Below are 26648 nucleotides of genomic sequence, written 5' to 3'. Positions count from 1 at the left end.
AAGTTAATTTATTTCAATAATTCAACTAGAATATGGTGTAAAAGTTAATTTATTTCAATAATTCAACTAGAATATGGTGTAAAAGTTAATGAAAATACGGTACAAATCGTGTCCCGTGTCACGGGTGGCAACCCGTCCCGTAAAATAGTCATAAAAATGCCAATTTGGCATTTTATGACTATTTTTGACTCTCACAGTAATACGGGACAAAGTGCGTATGTTAGTTTAAAAATACAGGACGATTCCGTTTTTCAGGGGACGGTTGGCAACCCTAACTTGGACAAAGTTTTAATAGCTTCCTCGTAGTGTATTTCCATGTTTTCCTCACTCACTCAGCTGCACTTTGCCTCCACTATCACTATCTGTGCCGACCATCGCTAGATTTGCCTCATGGAGACACGACAGGCCTGTTTTGCTCGACTACTTCCTGATCCAACAGGAACCAGGCAGCCAATCACAGCCCAGCACTCGCCTCGAAGGCCCGCCCTCACCTTTGCGAACCAGCCAATAGGAGACGCCGCATGGGAGCCACACAGGTAACTGGGAAAAAAAAGAGAAAGAGAGGAGGGAAAAAAAAAACCTTGTTATGGAGTTCGTGTGAAGGAAACACGGATTTCCACCCTTCTTTACCAGTTAAACCAGTATCTCTGGATAGAACATACTGAAGTACAGCAACAGGTAGAGTCTCTGACCGCAAACTCTTCCGTGGCTCCTCTGAAAATTATCTCCCCCTTTTTTTTTCTCCTCTCTCTCTCTGCGTTTATCTCAATTGAGTTTCCAGTCCTTTTGTTCGCTCTCCTTTATCACTTGGAAAAAAAAGGTGATTCCCTCGTGATATTTTTATTTTAATCTTTGCTTTAATTGTAGTTTTTTACCCTTGTGGTCCCTGATGGCTTCGCACAGTGATACTCTGGTGGTGTTCTTTGGGGCAACAGCTGGTGCAAATGGGGGTAAACTGGGTTCGGATGAGAGGGAAATAATTCTCTTGGTGTGGCAAATTGTGGATCTACATGAGAAAAAGGTACGGACCTGTCTGACCCCCCTTCTCCTTCGTTTGTACGGTTCCTTGTGTACTCCCCTGTGTTTGTGCTCCTGTAGTGGAACAGTTTGTTTGACATTTAAATCAACACGGTGTGCTTTCTGTAAAGCCTGAATTATGGTTCTGCGTTAAATCGACGCAGAGCCTACGGCGTAGAGTACGCGCGTAGGCTCGCCGTAGGCTCTGCGTTGGTGTAACGCGGAACCATAAATCAGCCTTAATTGCCTCAACCAGGTGTCGTGCCAAAAAGAGATTGCCTGCCAGAATCTGATTTCTCCCCTGAAAATTGGTCTTTTTACCTGCCAAAATTTGATTGAAGGCCAAATACAGTTAATGAAAGGTTGTTTTCTACCTAAATATGATTTGATCTCATTCTTGAGCTTCATAATATAAACACTAGAGCTCACAGGATTGCTTTTAACTCTTTTAAAGGACCATTACAACACAAAATAGGCATTTTCACCTGCCAAAATTTGATTGAAGGCCAAATACAGTTAATGAAAGGTTGTTTTCTACCTAAATATGACTTGATCTCATTCTTGAGCTTCATAATATAAACACTAGAGCTCACAGGATTGCTTTTAACTCTTTTAAAGGACCATTACAACACAAAATAGGCATTTTCACCTGCCAAAAATTGATTGAAGGCCAAATACAGTTAATGAAAAGTTGTTTCTGTCTAAATATGACTTGATCTCATTCTTGGGCTTCATAATCAGAAAATCTGACGTTTTAGCACTATCGTTCAACGGGCTGCTGTGCGCGCTCCCGCGGCCAGAAATAAGAAGAAATCAGATTCTGGCAGGAAATCACTTTTTGGCACAACACCGGCCCGCTCTGGCGCTCAGCTCACGCTGTATTGCTCACCTTTTTCTTTTAAAAACAGGTGGAAAAAAATAAACCTAACCCAAGCAGGTGAGAGGTGGCATTTCACATGATAGGGAAACACACCTTTTTGGTTTTTTAGCATGTAAGCTCTTCTTAATTTTAAAAAACGACACTTTATTGACAATTGAATGCTCTCTGCAACCACATTGTCAATTGTCTAACCCTTCAAAGAGTTTAATTTCCTGTATTCGGGGTTCTGCTGCCATAATGCCATAAATTGTTGTATATAGGCCGTGTTTTTTTTTTTTTTTTTTTTTATATTCTGCACCATGAAATGCTAAATCCCTTCACAGGTCGGGAAGCTTCATAAATACTTTGTCAAGCCAGACACTTTGGAGCTGACAGACCAGTGTGAACAAGAGACAGGACTGACTCTTGAGGACGTGGTCAAAGCCGAGCCCCTGGACAAAGTCCTGCAACAGGTGAGTCTGGCTGCTCACTTCACTGCAATGCACCTTTCAATAACCATATCTACCTCATACTGCTGCCCCTTTCCCTCTTAAAAAAAAAATGTATATATGTTAATAAGAGCTGTCATTTGTCTATTTACTGTACAGTGAGTGAAATAACCGGAGTCAAATTCCCTGTCTTGTTTGCCCTGACTTGGCCAATAAACCTGATTCTGATTCATTGCGATTAAAGATAACCCTTTACAATTAAGGTGAAAGTTATTCAGGTATTGGTGATCATACTGCCTCTTTGACTTCACAAGAAACTGGAAAGGTACTTAAACCCTTGAGAAGTTTTCTCTAACATTTTTTTTTTTTTGCCTGTGGCGAGATGTGACCCAACAAGCCTGACTGGGTAATTCAGCTGTGGGCTAATGTAAGGAGTGTCAAGTTTCCTGCTTGGCCTTTTCAGAAAAAATAAATTATCCTTCACCTGGCTGAGATGTGCCATTGGCCCTGACAGTTAAACTCGGCTGACAGCTTGCAGTGGGCTCGGCAGGAGCTGGGATGGGCAGAACAGAGCTAGAGCCTGGGGTGACTGCAGATAAGGAGGCGTCGCAGGTCTGGTCTTGCCTTGGTCTGGTGCCTAGTGCAGACATCTGGAAAGCAGAGTATTTACCTGGGACCACACCTCAGTGTTAAGCTGCAGGACTGACAGATTATTATTTATTTATTTTAGGGGCTGAAAAAAAACAAAACCAAGCACAACCCGTAAACCAATAGATATCGATAGTGAAAGGACAACAAGAACAAAATGGATCCAAGGGTTTGGGATAAAGGTGATTAAGGACCGCTGTGTCAAGACCTCGGCCTTTTTACATGGTGTGTGTAGTCTGCCAGCCTTAGTCCATCCCACATAATTGATTCTTGTTTGGGGGGGTAATCTGACACAGAGCGACACAGAGACATGATGATAACATGCCCACTGCAGTGCAGACATGTACTCCAAAGTACTGAGCATGAGGGAAAGGTGCATCTTTGGTCATATTTTGGATTGAAATGCCTTAGTTAACTTTTATTTATTTTTTCATTAATATAAACCCATATATATAAACACAATTCACATCCAGGCAATGTTGTTTAAACTACAAATGTTTTTAATGGTCCACTGCAGTTAATGAGGACGATACATCTGCAGGTAGCTGGTTGGGACCAAGGTGTGTCTCTGTGTCTCTCCCCCCATCCCCCCCAAAAGGTGTGTCGTGACAAAAGTGTTGATGTTACCAAACATTTTCTTGCCCCAATTGCAAGAGTGAATGGACTGGGTGTGACTTTTCTGTTCTTACAGTAGTTTGGGTTTAAGAACATCTCATTATCAGGCTTCGACAGTGTGTTGCAATTGATGTTACGGCTGTTATAATCTGAGTGCATGTACGGACTGGTCGGTTTGGAGAAAGGTTTATATATATATACACACACACATACTTTTTATTAGTTTGAATGTTGTACAGACAGACCAAGTAAAGCTCCAGCTGAGTTAGATTGTCTGCTGAACCTTCAAATATTAACCCAAACACTCAGTTTGTTCCTCTCATACCTTTTGTGTAGCTGGGCACTTTCTCTCTCCATTGGTTACTCTAAGATTAGTTTATCCATGGTGATACAGACAAGAAAGGAAAAATGTCTCTCCTTGTCTCCAAATTATAGATAGTTGAAAGTGCTGTATGGCACTGCAGTGTGGAGGTATGTAACTTAAACCTATTTTAGAAGTGCTGTCTGATTCCAACCTGTTCATTAATATAAGGAAAAGGGCAGCTGCCTCTTATTGGTGGGCTTGTCATGTTGACCTGTGTGGCAACTCCAAGGACGTTTGTTCAGGGAAGATTTATCAAGGAGGTGAGGGCTGGAGAGATTAGCAAGACTGCTGAACACTTGGCTCTCATACATGTTGCCAGAAAGGCACAATGTCATGCATCATTTACTTATTTTTTGTCTAAAACGGGTTTTAAACCACAACACACTGAGCGAACAGAAAAACAGCCGTTATGCCTTTATCATATGGACATCTTTCTCTTTTTTTGTCTTCAGGAGATACAATATTCAGAGTTTTTAACAAAATGTCTTTGCTTTTGTCAAAATACGACAGCAATAAGGACAGCTTTGTGCTGTTCTACCAAAATACAACCATAGTAAAAAATTGTAGTTCACATACCTTGAAACACATTGTCACTTTAGAGATAAAATGATACCTAGCCTGAGTGATAGCAGGAGCGCACACCCAACCAGTAGAAAAATACGCTTATAGCAATCTTATTCTTAAATTTCTCTTGTGAGCAGTTCAGCCATGAAAAGTTATTCATGGGTTGAACATCGGCAGCACAGTGGCTTGGTGGTTAGCACTGTTGCCTCACAGCAAGAAGGTCCCCGGTTCGACTCGCAGGCCCAGCAGGGTCTTTCTGTGTTGAGTTTGCATGTTCTCCCCGTGCTTGCGTGGGTTCCCCCTGGGTACTCCGGCTTCCTCCCACAGTCCAAAAAATGTGCGTAGTAGGTTAATTGGTGATTGTAAATTGCCCATAGGTGTGAGTGTGTCTGTTTGTGTGTGTATATGTGGCCCTGCGATGGACTGGCCTGAAAAATAGCTGGGATAGGCTCCAGCAGACCCCCGTGACCCTGCAAAGGACAAAGCAGGTATAGAAAATGGATGGATGGATGGTATGTGTCTAAAATCAGTATTACAGATTGTGCCAACGTTTCGTGGTAATAATGACCAACCGATCTGTTGGAGAAAAGTCAAAAATCGCATTGTAAGATCTCCTTCTGATAAAGGATCTTTTCAGTTCTGCCCTTATGACCGAAAGTCACGGAGGCTTTGTTATTGGCTCATTTTATTCTCAAGTGAACTTTATTATTTGGTCAATGGCAGCGATTTTTCCCGACTCCATATTTTTGAAGAGTAACAAGTGATCATGATGTGAAGTTGTAGATGGACATAAAGATGAAGAGGCTGAATAATCCCGTACTTGGCTGGTACCCTGACATATGATTACTCTGCATCCTAAATGCAAACTGCTCACTGAATGTCACATTTATGAGTCTCAGTGGAAACAAACAAAGCAGGACGAGTGGGTTCATATGTTGACTGTTAATGCTGCTGCGCTAGCAAGGGTTTTTGCTACATTTAAATGAATGACTATGCAGAGTATTTGGTCAGCGTATGTAGACCTTTTTGGAGACTGAGCTACATGTTTGACTCCGAAAGAGAAAATGAAGTAGCGGCAGGATGACGTACGCTCTCTGCCCACGGCAGCGAATTTCTTGGCAAAAATACAACTTCAGTATATCTTTATAAGTTCACATGTAGCTGACTTCTGTAAAGGTTAAGGTATTTAATGGGAAAAAAAAAAGGATTAATGCACCAGTTTATACAGCTAATAAAATATTCGAAAATAACTTTGACTGCGGTGGTGGCATGTTATCGTGTTTCCATGTCACACCTGTGGTTCTTCGGGGAAGACGGAGGGTTTAACTGCTGTTCGACTGCAGGCTTGGTTTTAGGCTGAGATGTTGGCAGCAAGTCGCAGCCTGTGAAAGTTTTGCATATTGTGAAACACCTACTTGTGTTTTATGTGCTCTTCTCAAAAATTTTCAAGTGTTTCAGGTCACAGCCCGAGATGTTTATCACCAAACATGGTTTCATTTTATGCTTTTCCAAAGGGTTTGGTTTTAACTTGACAAGGTGGCCATGTTTTTTCTTGATTCCCATCCAAAATGTCTAGTCTGCACTTCAACAAAAACTCCCAAAAGACAAAGCGGCTACAACACCAGCATTTGCAGTCACAGAAGAATGCCAGTTGTTGGGAATATTGATTGCAAAATTACTGATCTGATTACCCAATTCAGGGGTATAGCGATCTGCTGAATCAGCCTATCCCAGCTCTATTTGGGATAAGGCAGGGGAACACCTGGGACAGGTTTCCAGCCCGTCGCAGGGTCAACAAACCGTCTGCCCCCACTACTAGTTGTACGGGAAGTAAGAGGGTTAATGACAGCCAGGTGCTCATTGATAATTGGCAAATGTAACCATTGCTATAAAAGCAGAAGTTATGCAAGTTTGTTGTTTTGTCTGCAGCATCCGTGTCAATACAAGGCCACAAAGACATTAGCAATGATTTTAGAGAAGTTACTGTTTCTGCAAATCGGTCTGGATAACATAGAAATATAACCTTCAAATAATACGGGCTCTATCATTTTACATGGAAAGACTTAATATACTCAGAAGTGTATATTAGTGCAAGGGGATTTTTTGCGTGCGTGTGTGTGTGTTGTGTAATTTGATGAGCCAGAAGACCAGGGCACCTTGCAGTTGCTCAAGCTCCTCTGTATACCGAAGTGCCTGCAGTCAAAAGTTGGGCCACCTGTCCGTGTTGTTCAGATGAGTGTGCAAAAGATTTCTCAACAGCTTGAGAATCTTATGTCATAGTGGAAATTATTACTTAAAAGTTATTGCTACTCAGGGTGGTTTTGCATGATGCATTATGGGTTATTCTTAGTTGTTTGCATGCGGCTTCTGAATTTTGGCTTAGTTTTTTGTCAAATCAGTAATGACAGGGTGGACTGTAATTTGTTGTTGTCCTTTGAGGCTGGTTGTTGCATAATTTTAAAATCTATAAGGACCAAGAGGATGCAACTTTGTTTTTCACATGACTATACTTTTGTATAGTGTATTACATGCGGAACATTAACTCCATAGATTGCAATAAATAAAGTAACAAAAAACAGCAGATTTCATAGGTATAAGGACATTTTGTTATATAATCTCCAGATGTTGAAAAAAATTCCTCAGCCGTGATTTTGACCTCTTAAGAACACACCGCCATTCTGTGCGGTGTCAGATATAGATCTGTGCTGCAAGTGTGTGTTTCGACAGTTGCCCTCAGGGACTGCGTGGACACTCCCTGCTTCTCTTATCGGCGTTTGTATGCAGAGGTGAGGTAAGTTGGTGGTGGCTGAAACAAACAGTCCTGCTACTCAGGAGCACAAACTCTGATAGGAGCATGTTCAAAGGCCACATCCTCCCACTTGCGTCTGGAAATGCCTTTCAGACGGAGAGCAATACAGAAGATAGCACCAAGTTGTGTCACTTCTGGAACCATTTTGGCAAAATATTTGTTTGAATTCACCTCATGATTGATGATTCCTCAGATAGTAAGATGTTATCATGTCGAAAGTATAACATGACGCAGGACTTAATAAACCGGTGCTGTGCCAGTGAGGCAGCTTTTATTTGTCAGAAAACCTCAAGAAGTACACAGAATATAACAATACTTTTACTATAATTATCTCAATGAAGATCACTTCTGCTTGAAATCTTTTGCCAGTTTGAGTTTTTCCTGTCAGTTTATAAAGTTGACTGTTGGTATTTTTCAGTCTTTACTTGTTTGCTCAGTTCAGCTGTTAGTTCAACACAGAGGAGAGGAGGGCAGGGTGTGTCTCCATCCCTTCTAACATTTGCTCTTCTGTCAGTAATCCAGCTTTAGTCATATTCTGAGGTGGAGCTGTATTTACAGGTCTGAGTAAACATCAGCCTTGTTATCACTGTAAATAAGAAATGTTATAGTATGCCGAAGACTTCAATGTGCCGCAAAGCTAATTTATAAAAACTTTAGTGTCGTAGTTCAGGATCCTTGTGTTTGCTGTTACAATAAAGGAGTGATGTATTAAGATTGATGAATGCATGAACCCCTTGAGTGGAGAATAGTGTTCTGTATCTGGACGTAAATGTAACAAACACATATCCTTTTGGAAGTTCTCTGAATAGCAGAGATGGTTTTCATATTTGTTAGATGTTATCTTTAAAGTACCTTCGGTCTTCAAAGTACCTCTGTCTAAATGGTTAGCTGTGTTTTTCTACCCACCTGTTCTTGCACTGCCACACACTTTAAAGGGATGAGGATATAAAGTAAGCAGATCTTTTCGTCCAGGTATCCCGTAGTTTGTGTAATGGCACCACCTGCTAAATGAAAACCTGCTTTGCCGTCATTTATTTTGTCTGCTGGTTTTCAGAGTAAATTTTGAGTTTTGAAGGCAGTTGGAGATCTGCTGGGGAAACGCAGTCTCAGTTTAGTGGTCTTTGACTTCTTGCAGGTTCTGTCCTAAGTTTAAAAGTGCTTAACTTAAACCTGAAACATTTGTTCACTTGTTGATAGCTGGTTGGTGCTGCAGAATAGCCGAGCGCGTCTCTCAGACTGTCATGAAGCGTGCCCTAACACGCACCTCTAATACTCTCTTTCACTGTCTGAAGGACTGTCATACATAGCTAGTGGCCATGAGAGCCAGAGTTTAAGGCGGTCCCATTCCCAGACAGCCAAACTGCTTTTAAAAGAGATTATTGTGAGTCGTCTTGGAAGAAAGAAGAGAAACTAAACATCTCGCTGAAGTGGGTGCGACTATAAGGAAATGGTGATGTGGATCTTGCTACACTAAGAACACTGGCAGGCTTTCAAGGCAGTTTCATGTTTATAAAAAAAAAAAAGACAAAGGTTATTCATCAGTGATCTGTATCGCCGGATCGCCACACCCTCTCCACAGGCCCTTTGCGAATAAGTACAGCCTGATTGGATTAATGGGATATCCAATGCAAGACCGCTGGGTTGGGACACAAAGATTATTCTTAATCTTAGTTCTGTCTCTAAAAATTCAACTAAGCCGGAGCCATTTTGCACTAGTTTGATGTCCATATTATTACTTCATATAATGTTTTTGAGGTACAGTTCTTTACTGAGCATCGTGTAAAAAACCAGACTATTCTTTAATATGAAAAAATAAATTAGATTAGTTTTAATGCAAAGGTGTTACTAGTACCGTGATCTCGCTAAAAATGATCAGACCTCTTGATTGAGTGCACACTTGTTCATGGGAGTGCGCTAAAATTCTAACATTTGGTTACCTTTTTTGAAGCATCCAATTAAAAATAATGAAATTATTTTCGAAAATGCAGTTATCTGAATTTATGATCATTTATTGAGAAGCAAGATAACCTCTGTTTTGGAGGTCAGTGTTACCAACAACAGACTGAGACGGGGGAGATGCTGATTGGATGTAAACAAACAGCAATGTGTTGCAGGTAGCGGTATTTGGGAGTTAGGCCGGTTAAACTTGCAGGGTTTGTTTGTGTATGTGTTTTCCATGTTGTCTGGCTGTCGGGTCTACAAAGACCAGCTGTGATCCTGATGATTAGTGGTGTGATCATTCCTTTCCTTTGTCTGCTCCGCCCCTCACACAAGGCAAACGCTAAAACCTGTAAGACGTGCCCCGCTCCTGATGACGAGCAGTCATACGTCTTAACGCGACACCACCGTCACTCTGCCTTTTGGATTCCAGCCCTCCCGTACTACCTGACAATAAACTGAATCGTATAGCATCACACCTGTGTTTTAGGAAGAGACTAAATCTCTCCATTAATTGAAGGGAAATTCATTATTCCCTTTTAAAATTGTGTATTTTCTAAGGTCAAATACAGTTTATGACTTTCTTGTTTATAAATAAAGATGATCAAATCCATATTTACGGGTTTTCTTTTTTCTTTGCGCAGTTCCAGCAGTCTGTGTCATCAGAGCTGAAATGTCTGGGAAGGAGCTCCTACACACTTCTGGTGAACGGTCCCCTCATCATTCGACAGGTCCTCCACCCCGAAGCTTCCAAAAAGGTAACTATTTCCCCTCAAGTGTCCAAAAAATTATGACCATGTGCATGTCCAGTTAGTTAAGCATACATGTTAAAGAAAAGATATATTTCTTGTGGCTTTTAAAAAAAAAATGTACCTGAAATGCACAGGTATTGCATTGCTTGTGGCAAACTTTCATCAAATGAGGTAGAAACTGTTATTAACTCTGTTAAAGTATCCATTTAGATTGGGGTACAATGTCATGCTCTACAATTCAATAAATCAGGCTTCAACACATTCCATAAAAGTTGGTACGGGAGCAGTTTAGTGGTTTTATTTCAAACAGGTGAATGCAATGATGGTTTGACACAAAAGCAGTTCCCATGAAAGACTGAGGCTGTTTCTGAAACTGCATACTGTACTATTGGTACCTAGTGACCTGCTAAAACAAAGTATAATGTCTGCAAAATCTGCACTGCATGAAAATGGTTTGCTCCTTGAAGAAAACGCTCTTAGTATGCACCTGGCTCACCTCCCCAACTGTACCCCCTGATGAACAACTGCAGCTACTGGGTAACCAGAAGCCAGCCCTCAGTTTTCCCTAAGCATATGCACTTTTACCGTGGTATACAGCGTATTAACAACATTTGCAGTACCTGCATGTGGTGCATAGTGGATACTGTTTTACATGCACAATACACAGTATGAGGTTTTTGAAGACAGGCTGAGTCTCTCACGTACAAACACGGTCAAATGATCTCCAGCTTGTCAACAAATGTCAGAAAATCACTAAAAATAATTCATTTAAATTATGACTGGAATTAATTTGCATATATATCATTATAGAGTGCATCATATCATGAAACGGTTTAAGTTTAAGATATTTGGAAAAATGTAATTGTGTAAAGATGAAGGGGGCATGCGTAAGATGAACAATCCTTCAGCAGGTACTTACACTTCTGTGATGCTAGCATTCACGTATAAATGTACATTTGGATCTTGGAGATGACGTGTTATTCCCCTGTTCTCTTTTTTTACTTTCTTTCCCAGTGCATCAGCTGTCTATCTTGTCATATTACCACATTAACTCGTTCTCTTATTTCTTCCTGTCCAGAATCTTGTACTACCTGAGTGTTTCTTTTCATTCGTGGACCTGAGGAAAGAGTTTCACAAATGCTGCCCAAACGCTGGTCCGCTGCAGAAGCTCACGCTCGACTCCATGTTGGAATGTATCCTTTGCTTGTCCTTCCACTTTGAAAATTGTCAGTCCTTTTGATATACAGAACTAAAATGGCAGATAATGCTTACATTTTCCAACCAGTGAAGCTTTACTTTTGTTAAAATGTTTTAAATCTCTTTGGAAGAAGAAAACATGGATATTGCTGTACAAAGTCAGACTAACAGCTGAAGGTGGGGATCAGCCTTGACTGTGTGCACAGATGTTGATCTCCCGGCTGTAAATGAGCAGTTGATGGGGATGAGGGAGGTGACCAGCATGGTGCAGGTGACACTTTGCATCCTAGCGGAGCCCCACAGTAAGTAACTGCACGACACTGTGTTTTAGATGCTAAATGCCCACCATCTCTCACTAAGGAGGTGATAGCTGACTCTGAAGTCTAAATAAAAAACAATAAGCAGGTCTAAAGAAGGAATAGACGGGTGACATTCAGAGGCGTCATGTGCTTCTTGTTCCAGTCATGGCACTTATTTAATAACAAACTTACATTTCTATCTATACAAACTCTCCATGTTTTTATTTATTTTAATTACAAGCCTGCATCTTTGATATCTGATTACAATGAAAAATGCCAGAAAAAGTCATCCGTTTTCCAAAGCATTGTTTAACATTTAATTGATTGATTAATGAGTTCAAGTTGAAAATAAATAAAACTGATCTGAAATGTCCCGTCTTGATTGTGCTGCTCAAAAGTCCCACTGCCAAACAGGCCATCATTCACTGTGTTGGAGGACATTTTAGTTTCTTACAGTTCTTTCCTTTTTTCTTTAGATCACATGTTCTCCTACGCTGAAACTGTGAAATACAAGTTTGACTCTGGCACATGGTACGTATGTTTGTTTGTACTATAAATACTGTACATGTCAGCGCCTCTGTGTGTGTTCGAGTCAGTGAGCAGAGCTGCTTACGGGCGACTCCTCAGCTGTGTTCAGAGCTCGGCTCTGAGTGTTCATTACAGCAGCAAGGAAACCACAAGTGTGTTATTAAAGCGGTGCAACTTTGCCATCAAGTGCTCACCTGGATATTCAGTGGCAGCACACTCCATTGTGCTATTTTCAGAAAGCTAAAAGCTTATCACCTTGACAACCCTCTACCATTTAACCATGGGAGTGAGTTACTGTTACTGAGCAGCCTTTGTTTCTGTCGACAATTAGCTTAAACTTACGATTGACGAGATGTTTTAGTACCAGTCGGCTGCAGGAATGCAAACAGTCTGTGTTGATTCTTTTTTTTCCCCTATACCATCAGTGTTAGACTGTCCTAAACCTATTTCTTGTTTCTTTCCTCACATGGGGTTTTCGTGCAGCTGCAAGACGGAGCCGGTGAACAGTGAGACGGTGGTCAGGGCGCGGGGGCTTCCATGGCAGTCCTCAGACCAGGACATCGCTCGCTTCTTTAAAGGCCTCAATATTGCCAAGTACGTCGATTAAAACTGAAACCCAGGTTTTAAAAATGATTAACTAGAACATTATTACCACAGATTTAACTGATAACGGCCTGACCTTATGAACGGTTGCTGTATTTTATTGTCTACATGGTTTTCTAGTTTTCACTTAATAAGAAATGCAAAGGAAAAAAAAGAAAAGCCATTTGCTCTCAATGTGAATGGAGACAGTTTGTTATCTGTGGCTCTTGATGTTTATTTTCTGTGTCAGAACCTTGTTTTTTAGTTTTCTGGCCTCATTTTGAATGGTTCTGTTGACCAGCATTTGAAGAACCACAAAAAAGCTGCGATGACAACTTCTTCCCAACACCACCAACAGGCAGATGCTGGAGTAGAACTGTGAAGCGGAGAGGAAACATCACAGGATGTGTCTTTGCATTAAGGTGTGTGTGCTCTGTGTGGCAGGGGCGGCGTGGCCCTGTGTCTCAACGCTCAGGGCAGGAGGAATGGAGAAGCCTTGGTTCGGTTCATCAACTCTGAACACCGAGACCTGGCCCTGGAGCGCCACAAACACCACATGGGAAGCCGTTATATTGAGGTTGGCTTCTCCTTTGACCTCATGCTTTGATTTTGGTGACTAGTTTTCTTATATGTGCTTAAAAAAAACAAGCAAAAAGCTGCTCGGGTGAGCTTTCATGTCTTTTAAAATAGTTAGGCACTGTGGAAAAAGTCTTGTTAGAGTAAATGATGATAAAATTACTAGGAAATAAGTAAAACCCCATAGCTCTTGTTTCTACTGATGTCATTTTTCACTGGATTAAGATATTTTTAATACTTTTTAAGTTTTCCTCTTGTACTTTTTATTTTTTAGGTCTACAAAGCTACAGGAGAAGAATTTCTCAAGATCGCTGGAGGTCAGACTTTACATTTATTCTTTCTGGTCATGTAGAGTTGGTTTGGGGAGCTTTCTGTTTCCTGGTCCTGCTGCACCTTTGAAAAAAACACACACGCACACACGCACGGCTGTAAAAGTGCAGCTCTGTAGTGCATGGTGCTTCGTTCTCCTGTTACCCGTGTCTGCGCCTCATCCCAATGACTCCCTGGCAGCTTATCTCAGACTAATAAAAGATACTTTGTGAGGAGCTTCCCCCCCATCCCTTCCTCAACTCCTCATCCCCAGGCCAACCCCTCAGAGGCCACTTGGAGAGAAATTTCACTCTGGGCTCACAGCAGCTCACCTGTCCGGTTAAGCCTCCAGTTCCACTCCCATGAGGCAGAGAGGGCTGATGCCTGATGAAAGGCCTCATACAAAGAGGGTGTGAAGAGACACAGGCCGGGCCCGGGGCCTCGGGATCATCGAGCTGCAGCCGGCGGCAACACAGCGCCGAGATAGCAGACAAAGAAATAGTCACCGGCAGCTGATAACGTACAGTGGTTCCTGGTTAGACCCTGGACTTTGGTCAGAGGAGCGAGGATCAATACAAATCAACAGCACAGTGGACTTTAAGCAAATAAATCAAGCTGCCAAGACAGATTGTTTTATCAATAGAAATGAAAGCAGTAAACATGGAAAAATGTTTCTTAGTATGTGGGGCAGCTGCTTTTTTTCATTACAAAGAAAAATACTTTCTTTACAAATATGGACGTTGAATCTCCTCGCTGGAGGTAAAGAACCTATAATACTTGAATCTCTCTCAAAAGAAGTTAAGGAAAGGCCTTTATATAAACATACAAACTGTTAGCTCTTTAACACCGTCTCACATGTTCGTCAGTGTAACACAGTGATCTAAAAAAGTTAACTTTAAAGTTGTTTTGATAGGTAAAGACACTATTTAAAAAGAAAAAGTAAATGGTTATGAAGTTTACACATCAACTGTGTGCAGGTTTTGCAAATCCAACCTAAAAGGAATTTTGTATGAAATCAGAGTTGAGAGCAACCTGATATAAACTCAGGAAATAAACTAGGGAGCGAACGCAGTCAGCTTTGTAATGAGGCTCAGTGAATAAGCCTGACATGGTTCAGCAAGCTGCACCTGCGCACATCGCTGGGCCGCAGCAGGTGTGACACGACGTGAAAGCTAAATACCTGCTTTTCCTGAAACAAAACTCTGCTTTTGAATACATCTCTGCTGCAGTATCTCACACTGGGAAGTGATGCTTAATAACCAGGTCGGGTTGCAGTTTCTACTAAAGCAGAATGCCCTTTTTCTCCAGTTAAAACCAGTATGTGAAAGATAAAAGGAGATGATTGGGGGTTTTGACAATAAATGATCAGGGAATCACAAAAACACGTCGCCTTCCTCTTTTATTCTGCAGTAGTCCACTCGTTTTTTTTTTCACCTAACAGTACCCTTTAATTGATATGGACATGAATGAGAGTGGGTTTTGGACTTGACTGAACTGTACTTTCTAAAATGCCTTCAGAAGGCTTTAGTTGTGAATTGATTTTTAAATTCAAACAGCTTCAACAGTATTTTGTGGTTTAAGATAATTATGTCACAAACTTGTGTTAAACTGGCTTGGATGTCCAGATAAATGGAAGATGTTTTCTCATTAAAAAATGTTATATATTTTAAACTTAAAATGCAACCATCTCTAATGATTTTAGCTACTGTCCACTTTTAGCAGAGGGCATGACATGTGTCTGCTCTGCAAACGTCTAATACATACTGTCTTACCGTAGGTTCATCTAACGAGGTGGCGAAGTTCCTGTCTAAAGAGAACCAGGTGATTATCCGGATGCGGGGGCTGCCGTTCACCGCCACGGCCCAGGAAGTGCTGTCCTTCCTCGGTCCGGAGAGCCCAGTTACCGATGGGGCCGAGGGCCTGCTCTTCGTCAAGTACCCCGACGGGCGGCCCAGTGGCGACGCCTTTGTGCTCTTCTCGTGCGAAGAATATGCCCAGCATGCCCTGAAGAAGCACAAGCAGATCTTGGGGAAGCGGTACATCGAGCTGTTTCGAAGCACCGCGGCAGAAGTGCAACAGGTGAATATTCTTCAGATAACTCGTGGTGAGACTTGCTGACTTACTCCTTCAAAGGATTCAAAACAGGTGTCTGGTAACAAGAGGCCACTAGGGATATGCGTGGAAAAGGTGGTCGTTTTTAAGTGAATTTATTCTTCCCGTGCGCAGAATGCTGTACGCAGCATTACAGTGTGGAACTTTTGATTCAAAAACACAATTAGGCAGGAAATATAGAGATGGGGGGGGTCGGGGTCGGGAATGGCTGGGGCTCTTGTAGCCATGGAGTTATTTATTTTTTGTTTGTTTTTGCCTCAAATATGTCTGTGTTGTGGCATTAACCGCGGTAGTATTTGACAGAGGACAACAGAGAGGCCACTTCCCTTTTGAGAATGATTTCCAAGAAACTGTGTCATGGCAACAACTGAGAAAGTGACCAAACACGAAGACTGACAAAACATTGCAAGACATGAGAAACTGCTGCGATTTATTTATTTATTTATTTATTTTTTATTTTTTGTATGCTTTGGAAAAAAATAACATTTCTGAATTGGCATTTTATTTGAGGCTTTTTATGATGCAAAATGTTGTATTGTACACATTATGGAGCCAAGTTGACTGACTGTTTTTAAATAAATCTGTCTTTCCAGGTCCTGAATCGCTTCATCTCCACACCTCTAATCACCACAATAAACCCTTCATCCATCGTCCCGGTCCTCGCCGCACATTCCTTCCTCCCGCCAGCGAGCACCTCTCGTGACTGTGTCCGCCTGCGCGGCCTGCCGTACACCGCCGGCATCGAGGACATCCTGGAGTTCATGGGCGAACACACGATTGACATCAAACCTCATGGAGTCCACATGGTCCTGAACCAACAGGTCAGGACTGTCACACAGACGTACAGGATGAGAAACGAAAAACTTGCAGAGTTTATAAACTGTGTCAAATCTGTTAATTTGTCTCATAAACCTTCACAAGAAATAAAGATTTGCTCACTTATTTTTGCTTCAGAAAGAACCTTTCATACTTGTGTATCTGAAGCGCTCTTTGCCACTATTTCTCACGTGTGCAGGGTCGACCCTCTGGAGATGCCTTTATCCAAATGAGGTCCTCTGACAAGGCGTTCCTGGTGTCCCAGAAGTGCCATAAAAAGACGATGAAGGATCGGTATGTTGAGGTCTTCCAGTGCTCCACAGAGGAGATGAGCATCGTCCTGATGGGAGGAACCCTGAACCGCAGTGGCCTCTCCCCCCCACCCTGCAAACTTCCCTGTAAGTTAACATCACCCCACAAGCAAAATTGTACCATGAATGTTACTCTGTTATGGCTCATATCTGCCATCGCTGCCAAGAGACTAGATTGGAACAATCTTTTTGAATGATCACCTATTAATCTAATTTCAATTTTATTAAACAATTACTTGAAATAGGAGGGTATGGGTTTTATTTATTTATAAAAATAAAAAATGTAAAGCGTTTTTTTAAAGCTATTATTATTAAATGTCCATGACATAATGTGACCTAAACTGGCCTGGAAGCACCTGCGTCTTCACAAGGTCAGCAGTGTTGCAGCACCGTGCTGTGTTCTAGGAACTGAAGGAGAACAACTGCCTGCAACTTCCCACATATGGAGGCTGTTGGTGTATAAATACATTTATACTGTCATTTGTGTGTACACGATGCAAGTGGGATGGCTTGAAGGTCAATGCAACCTTTTGTAAACACAGATCTGTTGAGGTGGTTACTGTCATTTACAGGGTTTGATGAGGGTTTGGGTTTGTCTGGTGCACAAGTTTGAAGATAAAGGGATTTATAAGATGGACTCACTCAGTGGTTCTGAAATATTCCAAGACCATCACGTCAATCAATTGTACTGAATTAGAGATTACTCTGAGTCATATCCACTTGGCTAAGGTCTGGAATAAAAACGTATCTGTCACCCTCGGTTGAATTGGTTTGAATGTTCAGAAACAACTTGGAAAACAACAAGGTATCAAGTCTGAGTTGAGCAAAAAAAAAAAAATGAACAAATTGTCACTACAGGCTGAGACTTAAAAAAGAAAAGCCTCTGCATCAGTTTCAGGGGTTTTTGCACTTTGCTTAAACAAGCTGATAGTTCAGTGATATCATCCAAATCACTTATTTGAAAGTGAAATTACAACTGAATCCCGACAGACAGTGAGTGCAGGATGTCGTTAAAACAAGTTATGCAGCACATGTGACACATCTGTTCATCTGTCGGTTTGGGAACATTTTAATGTTGAAGTTGTGTTTGAATGAAACTGCAAAGTGACTGTTGGAGGTGATCTCTTTCTGTTTTGTTTTTTTTTTTCATATTTTTATCCTCTGATTACTTTTTCTTCCAATTTTATCACCCAATGCTCCTACCTAAGTATCAATCCCGGGCTTTGCTCTCCCTCTGCTCTGAGCTCAAGCCTGCTTCTTGCTTGAGGAGTGAGCAGGCTTTTCCTTTCACCAGACAGGGTGGGGCTTCCCTGGTCGGACGTAGCCCTTGAAAGGATTATGTATCATGCTATAGCATTTTCAACTTCTACTGCACAGGTGTCGGACTGCAGTCCTCAAGGGTCGCTAACCTGCATGTTTTATATTGTCATGCCGGATCCTCCCCGCCCCCATAGGGGGCGCCCCGGCTGGCCAGAGGGGGCATGTATAGCCCAGGACTGTTGCATGTTCTTGTGAGGGCAGCTCACATTAGCTACCCAGGGGAACACGGGGAGAACATGCAAACTCCACACAGAAAGATCCTTTAGCCAACCCCACGCAGGATCTGGGTGCTCAGGACATGAGGAAGTAAACCCGCCCTCAACACCCACAGCGTCCCCAGCTAGAATTGAACCAAGGACCTTCGAGCTGTGACCATCTGGCTTTATCCGTTTTGTAAAACGGATAAAGTCGACTGTGGGAAATCTCTAATGTTCACTTTGCAATCATATAAAAATAGAAGGGTAGTAAATTGCTACACTAGAAACTTAAACTAACTCAATGTTTAGCCAACTTCCTCCCTTCTGTTCATTAAAAGCTTTAAAGGGGACCTAATATGAAAAAAATGTTTTCTCTTGCTTTAACATATATAAAGTTGTCTCCCCTCAGCCTGCCAACTCAGAAAGAAGAAAGCAACCAAATTCTGCAGGGTCTGTACAGCTGCCCGGATGAATCTTCCAGTGTGATGTGGCTTCTACGAGCCGTTCAGATTCTGCTCCCGTCGTTACGTAACGACGGGCGCATAGGTTGGCCTCCGATGCGTGAAACCACGCCCACAACTAACTCCGCCGGCTGGAGCTTCCGCCATTTTTTCGTTGCGGTGTATCGCGTCAGGCAGCCAATCAGCACAGTGCCTCATTATCATAGCCCCGCCCACTCAGAATCCCTCATAGATAATGAGGTTAGAGACTGGGATGATAAAGACATGGCTCAGAGGCTGAATTTCTAATTTATTTAGCAAAAACAATCAAAAGCGTGTTTTGAAGACATTCAAGGCCTGTTTAAAATAGGTATTACATGCCATAATAGCTCCCCTTTAATTTAGTTTTTCTGTGGTTCATTTCTCAGGGTTTTAGGCAGTTATAGATGCTATGATTGAGAAATGTCGCTGACAAACCTGGGGATGTGTTGTGACACACGAGAAATACTCAGCACGACAGATGTGTCCTCATGCTTCATGCAATTTTAAATATGCTGCAGGACAAAATGTTTCATATTTTTTTCATATCTTTGTCTGTTTGTGCAGGTCTGTCTCCTCCCACTGCCTACACCCCCTTCCCCACCCCTCCTGCCCTCTTCTCCGAGGCTGCCCTCTACCAGCCCCCCCTGCTGGCTCCTCCCAGACCTCCTCAGAGCACCATGCACAATCCCGCTCACTCTCTGGCCTACTACCCCCCTCAGCCACATCTCTACATGAACATGAACATGAACTACACCGCCTACTACCCCAGGTCAGTCCCCCGTCACACAACAGTCTGCTCGGCAAGAGGGAAAAGCTGTTTTTGTTTATATCCATGTAATTCTCCAATATCTTTCCTCCCTCCAGTCCCCCAGTTTCTCCCTCCACGGTCGGCTACTTCGCAGCTCCACACGGGGCCGTGGGGGCTCAGCCCCACCACGCTGCAGCAGCTGCCCCCTCCATACTGCCCCAGCCAGGGGCCCTGCTAAGGATGCAGGGTTTGCCCTACAACACCGGTGTCAAAGACATCCTCAGCTTCTTCCAGGGATACCAGGTCAGTACATGCATCACTGAAACAACCCTTGCTTAGAAAAGTGTGTTTGGTTTGAGGCAGGTGTTTGATTTGATCTTTATTCATCTTGAACAAAACAATAAAAAAAAACACACCATACATCAACAACAATAGTAAAGCACAACCAGTTTTGTTCAAGAAGGGACAGGAAGAAGCAAATGCTTATCTAGTCCGGCCCCTTTTTGCAATATAAGAATATCCGATATATAAAAGAATAATAAAGTGTTAAGAAGAGATGATCAGACTCGTGCAGCTTTCAACTGCAAAAGCTTCAGTCTGTTTATGTGGAGTTTAGTGTAAGAGGCTGCAGCATCTCTGCAAAGCTTCATGACAGGGTTGCACTAAACACTGTTCTTCAGGTACTAGGTACTGGGAGTTTTTCTTTCTATTGTTCAATTGCAAAATCAAAACCACTGTAACATTCATTTAAGGGACGTGTGTACACTTGTCTTCCCCTCCTCTTTCCCCCCCATATTTATCGCTTACAGCCCAAATTAGGCGGAGTCACCTGAAGCAGGTATGAACGTTGACAGGTGTGGCTAGAGAGTTTGTGAGTGGAGCAGGGAGAAGGGTGGGGGGGTTGAGGTGAGGGCTGGTGTTGTTGCTGTTGGGGCTAAGCTTTGGTCTGGTTTTGGTCTTCATGGCTCCTATCATATAGAACTGGTACAGTCCCTATACTTTACTTTATTGTTGACACAAATGAAGAACTTCCTCCGAGTTGCTCACCGGAGGACGAGACGCAAGAAACGCCACATCCATGAGTGAACGAGTGTTCTTGAGTGGATTCCAGTTCTGACTGTCTGGGTATTAGGGATGGGCGGTATGGACTAAGAAAATTTATCACGATAATTTCTGTAATTTATCCCGATAACGATAAAAATGACGATAAAAAAAATACCAATTCAACTCCATCTTTTTTACTATAAATCTATCACCACATTCAGTCTTTGGAGCCCCCAAAACACTGCTCTAAAAGATACTAAATGCTACTAAACTACACCAATTATTACACCACTCTTGTGGAGACCTCAGCAGCAGCTGTTATATACTTTGTATAATAATATGTTTATATATAATGTAAAATATATAATAAATTACTTGTATTGCCATCCTTTGCACTCACTGTTTTTTTGCAGACTCTGCACATAATAGATGTTTGCTCCTCGTCTCTCTTTTTAAATCCAAACCAGTTCCAGATAATGGAGCTGGAGCCTCGTTTAACCACGAGCTCCTCGCTCTCAGATCCGCCTTCGGCCATGTTTGTTAAGCCTGATTTATGGTTCTGCGTTAAATCGACGCAGAGCCTACGGCGTAATGGCGACACGCACCGTACGTTGCGCGTCGCCACTACGCCGTGGGCTCCGCCTTAGGCTCTGTGTCGATTTAACGCAGAACCATAAATCCGGCTTTACACAAAAACGTCATCAACGGGAATTTATCATTTTTACAGCGAGATGACAAATTCTTACCGTGGGGAATTATTTTGACGGTATATCGTGAACGGTAAAACATCGCCCATTCCTACTGGGTATCGGGTGGGTGGGGGTCGGGTCCCTGACCACACATTCAGTACTGTGTAGTTCACATGTAGCTTTTTCAGACATATTTGGTGAATCTCTGTTTCAGTTTGCTTTTGTCTTCCACTGTGGAATATCTTTAGTACCTCTGAGACTATACATCCACATCTTCTGTGTGTCTGTGTATAAAACTGTATCTTTGCTGTGTGTGAAACCCACGTGGAGCCTGAGCCGGCCTGACTGTGTCCCCATCATTATGCTACCTGTAGTACGCCCCTGACGAGTACAGCAGCGTGGTTCAGATGAGCGAACAGGCCAGGAGTCTGATTCAGCCCAAAGAATGGCTCTGTCTGTAGGGACTCGCAGCAAGGTAAGACGAGCCTCTGGAGCAGGGAGGCTGAGTGGAGAGAGGGGACACTTCCTCGGCTTAAATGGCATCTGTACGTCTTGCAAATGTGGTCTAAAAGCTTTAAAATGCCTGTTGAACACCGGAGTGGTGATTTGCTTCTCTTAAAAGTAATTTTAAGGGCTTAATGCTTCTCTAAATGTTGGTGGTGGTGGTGGGGGAGGTATATGAGTTTCTGAGGTGGTACTTAGAGGCATTTTTTATGTGAAATGTGTCCCCTTGGGCAAAAAGAAAATATCTATATTTAGTGACATATTTTAACCTTCACTTCACCTGTTCAGTATTTTACTGGCCTAGTTTCACATAACTTTTAAGGCCTCTGGTTCAAATGTACTGTGGTCTAGTCTTGACCAAGTTTGAATCTATCCAGCTCGCAGAAACATCTTAAATACAACTGAACAATGTATGCCCATGTGATAAGCATAAATTCACTGCAGTGAAACGTACGGTAGTTTTCATCATATTGTACCTTTCCGCTTGCTAAAATTATACATTCATGGTTGTCATGATGGTCGTCATGGCAGCAGCAGCGACAGGGTTCAAAGTCTGCGTGCTATTTCACTCACATCAACCTTCACTGAAATGCAACTAAAACAATTTAAGTGTGAAAACACTGATGTTCAAAGGTGTTGAATTAAGAGCCTGCAGGCTTTTAGCTCGCAGCGACCCTAACCGGCTCTGCAGGGAACCGGTTTGGACGGTTTTCCTCTGGGAAGGTTGCATTCTGCAAGTACTGAGCCTTTTATTTAATTTTGTTGCATAAATAATCTTTACAGTACAGTTGGAACAGCTATAACTAGTCACTGACCTTCACCAAGTCACCAGACATTTTAACCAAGTGTCCCGGTGCATAATGTACTGCACTTAGGGCTGGGCGATATGGACCAAAAGTCATATCTCGATATTTTCTAGCTAAATGGCGATACTCGATATATATCTCGATATTTTTTCTGTGCCTTAATTGGGGTTTCCCCCAAAGCATTATAGCATAGCATCTCTGTTAGCTTCATTTTTTTCTGAGGCAAACCCTTAAAAAAGTCAGTTTTAATACAAAGCCTCGTGCCAAATGTCACACGGGTACCTTTTGTTAACAGAGATCTGCACAATATCAAAATGTATAAAACAAATGAAATAAAAATAAACTGCCTGCATATATAGAATACAAATGCTTCTTGAATAAAATAAAACAAATATCCCTTTCCTGCATAACAATTAAATTAAAATACACTGTGCAATTAATACAATGTAGACAGTAACAGGCAGACTTTTCCACTGAGGTTGACTGTTGTGCAAATAACAAAATATTTGTGCAAATCTCAAATAAAACATTCAAGTCAATTTGTCACAAAATAAGCCATATCAAAATCATTAAAAAAAAAATTAAAAATTTTTTTTTTATTTTATTTTTTTTAAATCGATATAAACGATATTGTCTCGTACCATATCGTGTTTGAAAATATATCGATATATATATATATATATATATTAAAATCTCGATATATCGCCCAGCCCTAACTGCACTCCAACTGAAAACCGCTTAATGGAACCGGTTCCAGACCGGGCCTGCCTCACCACCTTGGTCTTTTCCAGTGAATGCTTAAACCCTAGAGGAGCGTCTTGCCTCCTCTGTCTGTCGCGTGATTCCCAAAGCATTTGTGGATTCTACCACAGTCACTGGGATCCGTGACTGTACGTGTCCTAAACAACCAGATTGTTGTTCTGCTTCTGCGTTAAACTGGATGAAAAGCATGCAAACTAACGGATGATTAAGATGTGATGGGGTTCAGAGGTTCAGGGGTTTGGGAGCAGCATGGACTCTGCTTTTGCCCACTAACCTTTCTGCTTTCGAACTGGACTGTTTGAGACGATCCTCTTAAGTGCATGGTTCCTCCTCGGCTCTCTGGTCTCCCCCTGGGGTCTTAATGTTGCAGTTAAAGGACATTTCAATGACTTCCTCTGTGCTTTTTCTGTTTTTTTGTCTTCCTGTAGCTCCAGCCGGACGCCGTTGTTATCTTGTATAACTTCAATGGCCAATGCAGTGGCGAGGCCTTGGTCACTTTCCCTAGCGAGGTGATGGCCAGGCGGGCTGTTGCCGAGCGCTCAAACCACCTATTCTATGGTCAGCAAGTCCACTTGGTCCTATGTCACTGACCACTAGGCCTCCATCTTTCTCCACCTCGCTCAGTTTAGTGTCCAGCAGAGGAACCATCTCTGTTCTCTCCTGATTCCATTGCTTCAGCTTCAGCTCCAGCCCGTTCCAGTCTTTCGGAGAACATCTGCTTCCCTTCCAAATGATCTGCCAATCTGTACACGCCTGCCAATGTTGGTCCTAACACTCCCAAGTCCACTGTTGGAGTTTGTGCATCCACGGATGAAGCAGCTCAATTCTGTGCGAATGACTTTGCGGGTCCTAGTTCTGCGTATAATCACCTGCTGTACCTGCTGATCGTGGAGAGAGAGATGGTGGAACCTGGACGATGTTGTGGCTCTTTAAAGTCAAACCTGCTGATATATTTAAATACTCAAATATGTGTCCGATATAAAACTGTACAGATGTGTCCTGAAATGCTTGACGCTATACAAACGACTTCCACAAACCTTTCTACATATTTCTAAAATGTCACTCTTAAACCACTACAAGATTTATATCTTTCTGTGTTTATGCACATTTGTGTTTAGTTATGTACAAGTCCCTGTGTGTGTCTGTTTCCGTGTGTGTGTGTGTTGATGTTAATTGAAGGCCTTCAGCATGATAGTGGTGTGATTTGAAAAGAAAAAGCCATAAAAACAGATTTGGACTACTGAAATGACAAAGTGCCTCCCTTTGCTTAAAGTTGATCTGAAATAACGTTGATCTCCAGGAGAGACTAGTTCATGCTACACCACAGCTGTGCCAGAGTACAAACTAATCTGTGACTTTATTTCCGTTTGTTCTGTATTAAGCATTTTTGTTGTGACGACTCGCTGGCCATCACATCTACTAAGCACTACAGATTTCTTTTGATTTTTTTTTTTTTTTGCTTCACAGATATACAGTCTATGCATCTTTAACAGTGTAGCAAGACAAATTAGTTCTATTTTTTTATTAATGCCATTTCTTGTTGATAAATGTAAAACGGCAAAGGCTTGTCCTGAAATCTTTTATAATGATTGACTGCTTAGGTTTGGTTTGTTTCCGGACTGTAACTCTGTCTGCTGCATGATTTAATTCCTGCTTACAACTTGAGTCTGTGTGAAGAGTGAAGCTGCAGGAGTTTTCCTGAGAGCCCTAACTGCTGTCTTAGTTTTTCATCTTTCCCATGCCTTGAATGACCCAATACTGGCCCAAATGAGGCTACGTCTGCCTCTGGTAGCAGAGGAAATATTTGTTTTTGTTGCAGGTTTGAAACTTGTATGAATTTAGTGTATAGACAATAATAATAATAATAAAAAGTTAAATGATCTATGGCTCAAGTGTTTCTTTTCAGAGGTGAATTCAGAAGACAGCAGTAATATTGAGAAGAGATGCTTTCTACTGGAGTTACTGAACATACAGGACTGTCTCAGAAAATTAGAATATTGCGATAAAGTTCTTTATTTTCTGTAATGCAATTTTAAAAAAAAAAAAAAAAAAAAAAAAAACAAATGTTATACATTCTTGATTCATTACAAATCAACTGAAATATTGCAAGCCTTTTATTATTTTAATATTGCTGATTATGGTTTAAGATTTCCAGAATATTCTAATTTTTTGAGATAGGATATTTGAGTTTTCTTAAACTTCTTTTTTAATTGCATTACAGAAAATAAAGGACTTTATCACAATATTCTAATTTTCTGAGACAGTCCTGTATCATCTGCTGGATTCATGATTATTAATGTAAAACTAGGGTCACAGGGATCTGGGGCCACATGTAGACAACCACACACACTCAATTAACCTGACATGCATTTTAGGATTGTGGGGGGAAAACGGCACCTAAACGCCTCACAGATGGGGCCATGCCAGGATTCAAACCAGGAACCTTTTTGTAAGGCAACAGTGCAAAGCACCAAGCCAGTGTGTTGCCCTCACTGCAAATCCTCTCTTTTATTACACTTGGCTGGTACGAGTTACAAAGTTCACCGAAATCCAAAACAATTCACCTACTTCCATCTCTGCTCATCAGAATGAGTTAGATTTGTCCGGCTCTTTGCAGGACTGCACTGAATAAGCTGCATGCACTTGACAAGATGATCGCATGATGGTGTGTTTTTAGACGTAGGTTTCTTATATAAAGGGAAATAAAAAAAAATTCTAGCACTGGCGTGACAGCACCTGTGTCCAACTGGACTTTCAGCAGTCTGACCAGCACTTATCCAGCTGGACCTCCTGTGTGATTTTGTGCTTTTGTTCTCTCAGATGTAAGTCGCATTGGATAAAAGCGTCTGCTAAATGACTAACTGCGTGCCCCACCTGGTGATGTGCTCAGATAAGTGGGGAGGGCAGATCTGACACAGTAAATCAAGCTTTAATCATGGCTGTAGTGTTTCTTTTGCACTCGGTGACCCTGCAATGGAAAAAGCAGGTAAGGAACATGGATGATTGTTTGTAGCTGAGAGAGCCTTTGTATTCTGTCGGGCATCTTCCATCCATGTAATCAGAGGTGTCAAAAGTATTCACATTCATTACTCAGGTAGAAGTATAGATACTAGTTTAAAAATACTCCTGTAGAAATTGAAGTATCAACTCAAGCTTTTTACTCAAGTAAAATTATAAAAGTACTGGTTTCAAAACTACTTAAAGTATAAAAGTAAAAGTAATGTAAGGGGGGAAAAAAGCCATTAAGGACAAAAGCCAAAGAAAATTAACGAATCTTAGTATCATGCAAATATATTAAAGAACCATATATGTGTACTATATATGTGTACTATTGAGCATTAACATGTGTTT

The 26648-nt window shown here is 41.8% G+C and overlaps 1 protein-coding gene across 3 annotated transcripts; it reads left to right on the top strand.

Annotated features, from left to right (window-relative positions):
* Nucleotides 1-565: 565 nt before the first annotated feature.
* Nucleotides 566-25178, top strand: esrp2 (epithelial splicing regulatory protein 2). Of its 3 annotated transcripts, XM_061745053.1 has the most exons (17): nucleotides 574-678; nucleotides 868-1021; nucleotides 2221-2349; nucleotides 9908-10021; nucleotides 11094-11208; nucleotides 11419-11514; nucleotides 11988-12042; nucleotides 12523-12633; nucleotides 13066-13198; nucleotides 13472-13514; nucleotides 15284-15585; nucleotides 16212-16439; nucleotides 16634-16832; nucleotides 19309-19513; nucleotides 19609-19795; nucleotides 21600-21700; nucleotides 23726-25178. In XM_061745053.1, the coding sequence occupies exons 2-16, from the start codon at nucleotides 890-892 to the stop codon at nucleotides 21684-21686; spliced, it is 2136 nt and encodes a 711-aa protein (XP_061601037.1). In that variant the 5' UTR covers nucleotides 574-678; nucleotides 868-889; the 3' UTR covers nucleotides 21687-21700; nucleotides 23726-25178. The 3 variants fall into 3 exon arrangements, with proteins under 3 accessions (XP_061601046.1, XP_061601029.1, XP_061601037.1); XM_061745045.1 differs by having other exon boundaries at nucleotides 567-1021; XM_061745062.1 differs by lacking the exons at nucleotides 21600-21700; nucleotides 23726-25178 and adding an exon at nucleotides 20302-20340 and having other exon boundaries at nucleotides 566-1021.
* Nucleotides 25179-26648: the final 1470 nt, after the last annotated feature.

This window comes from Cololabis saira, chromosome 2 (assembly GCF_033807715.1).
Source record: "Cololabis saira isolate AMF1-May2022 chromosome 2, fColSai1.1, whole genome shotgun sequence".
Classification (NCBI taxonomy): domain Eukaryota; kingdom Metazoa; phylum Chordata; class Actinopteri; order Beloniformes; family Belonidae; genus Cololabis; species Cololabis saira.
The sequence above is the reverse complement of the archived record's forward strand: the minus strand, read 5'-3'. Positions and strand labels throughout refer to the sequence as shown.

Coding starts and splice junctions, on each gene's coding strand:
- esrp2 (XM_061745045.1), top strand. CDS start 890: ATGGCTTCGCACAGTGATACTCTGGTGGTGTTCTTTGGGGCAACAGCT. Junction 1,022..2,220: donor TGGATCTACATGAGAAAAAG/GTACGGACCTGT, acceptor ATCCCTTCACAG/GTCGGGAAGCTTCATAAATA. Junction 10,022..11,093: donor ACCCCGAAGCTTCCAAAAAG/GTAACTATTTCC, acceptor CTTCCTGTCCAG/AATCTTGTACTACCTGAGTG.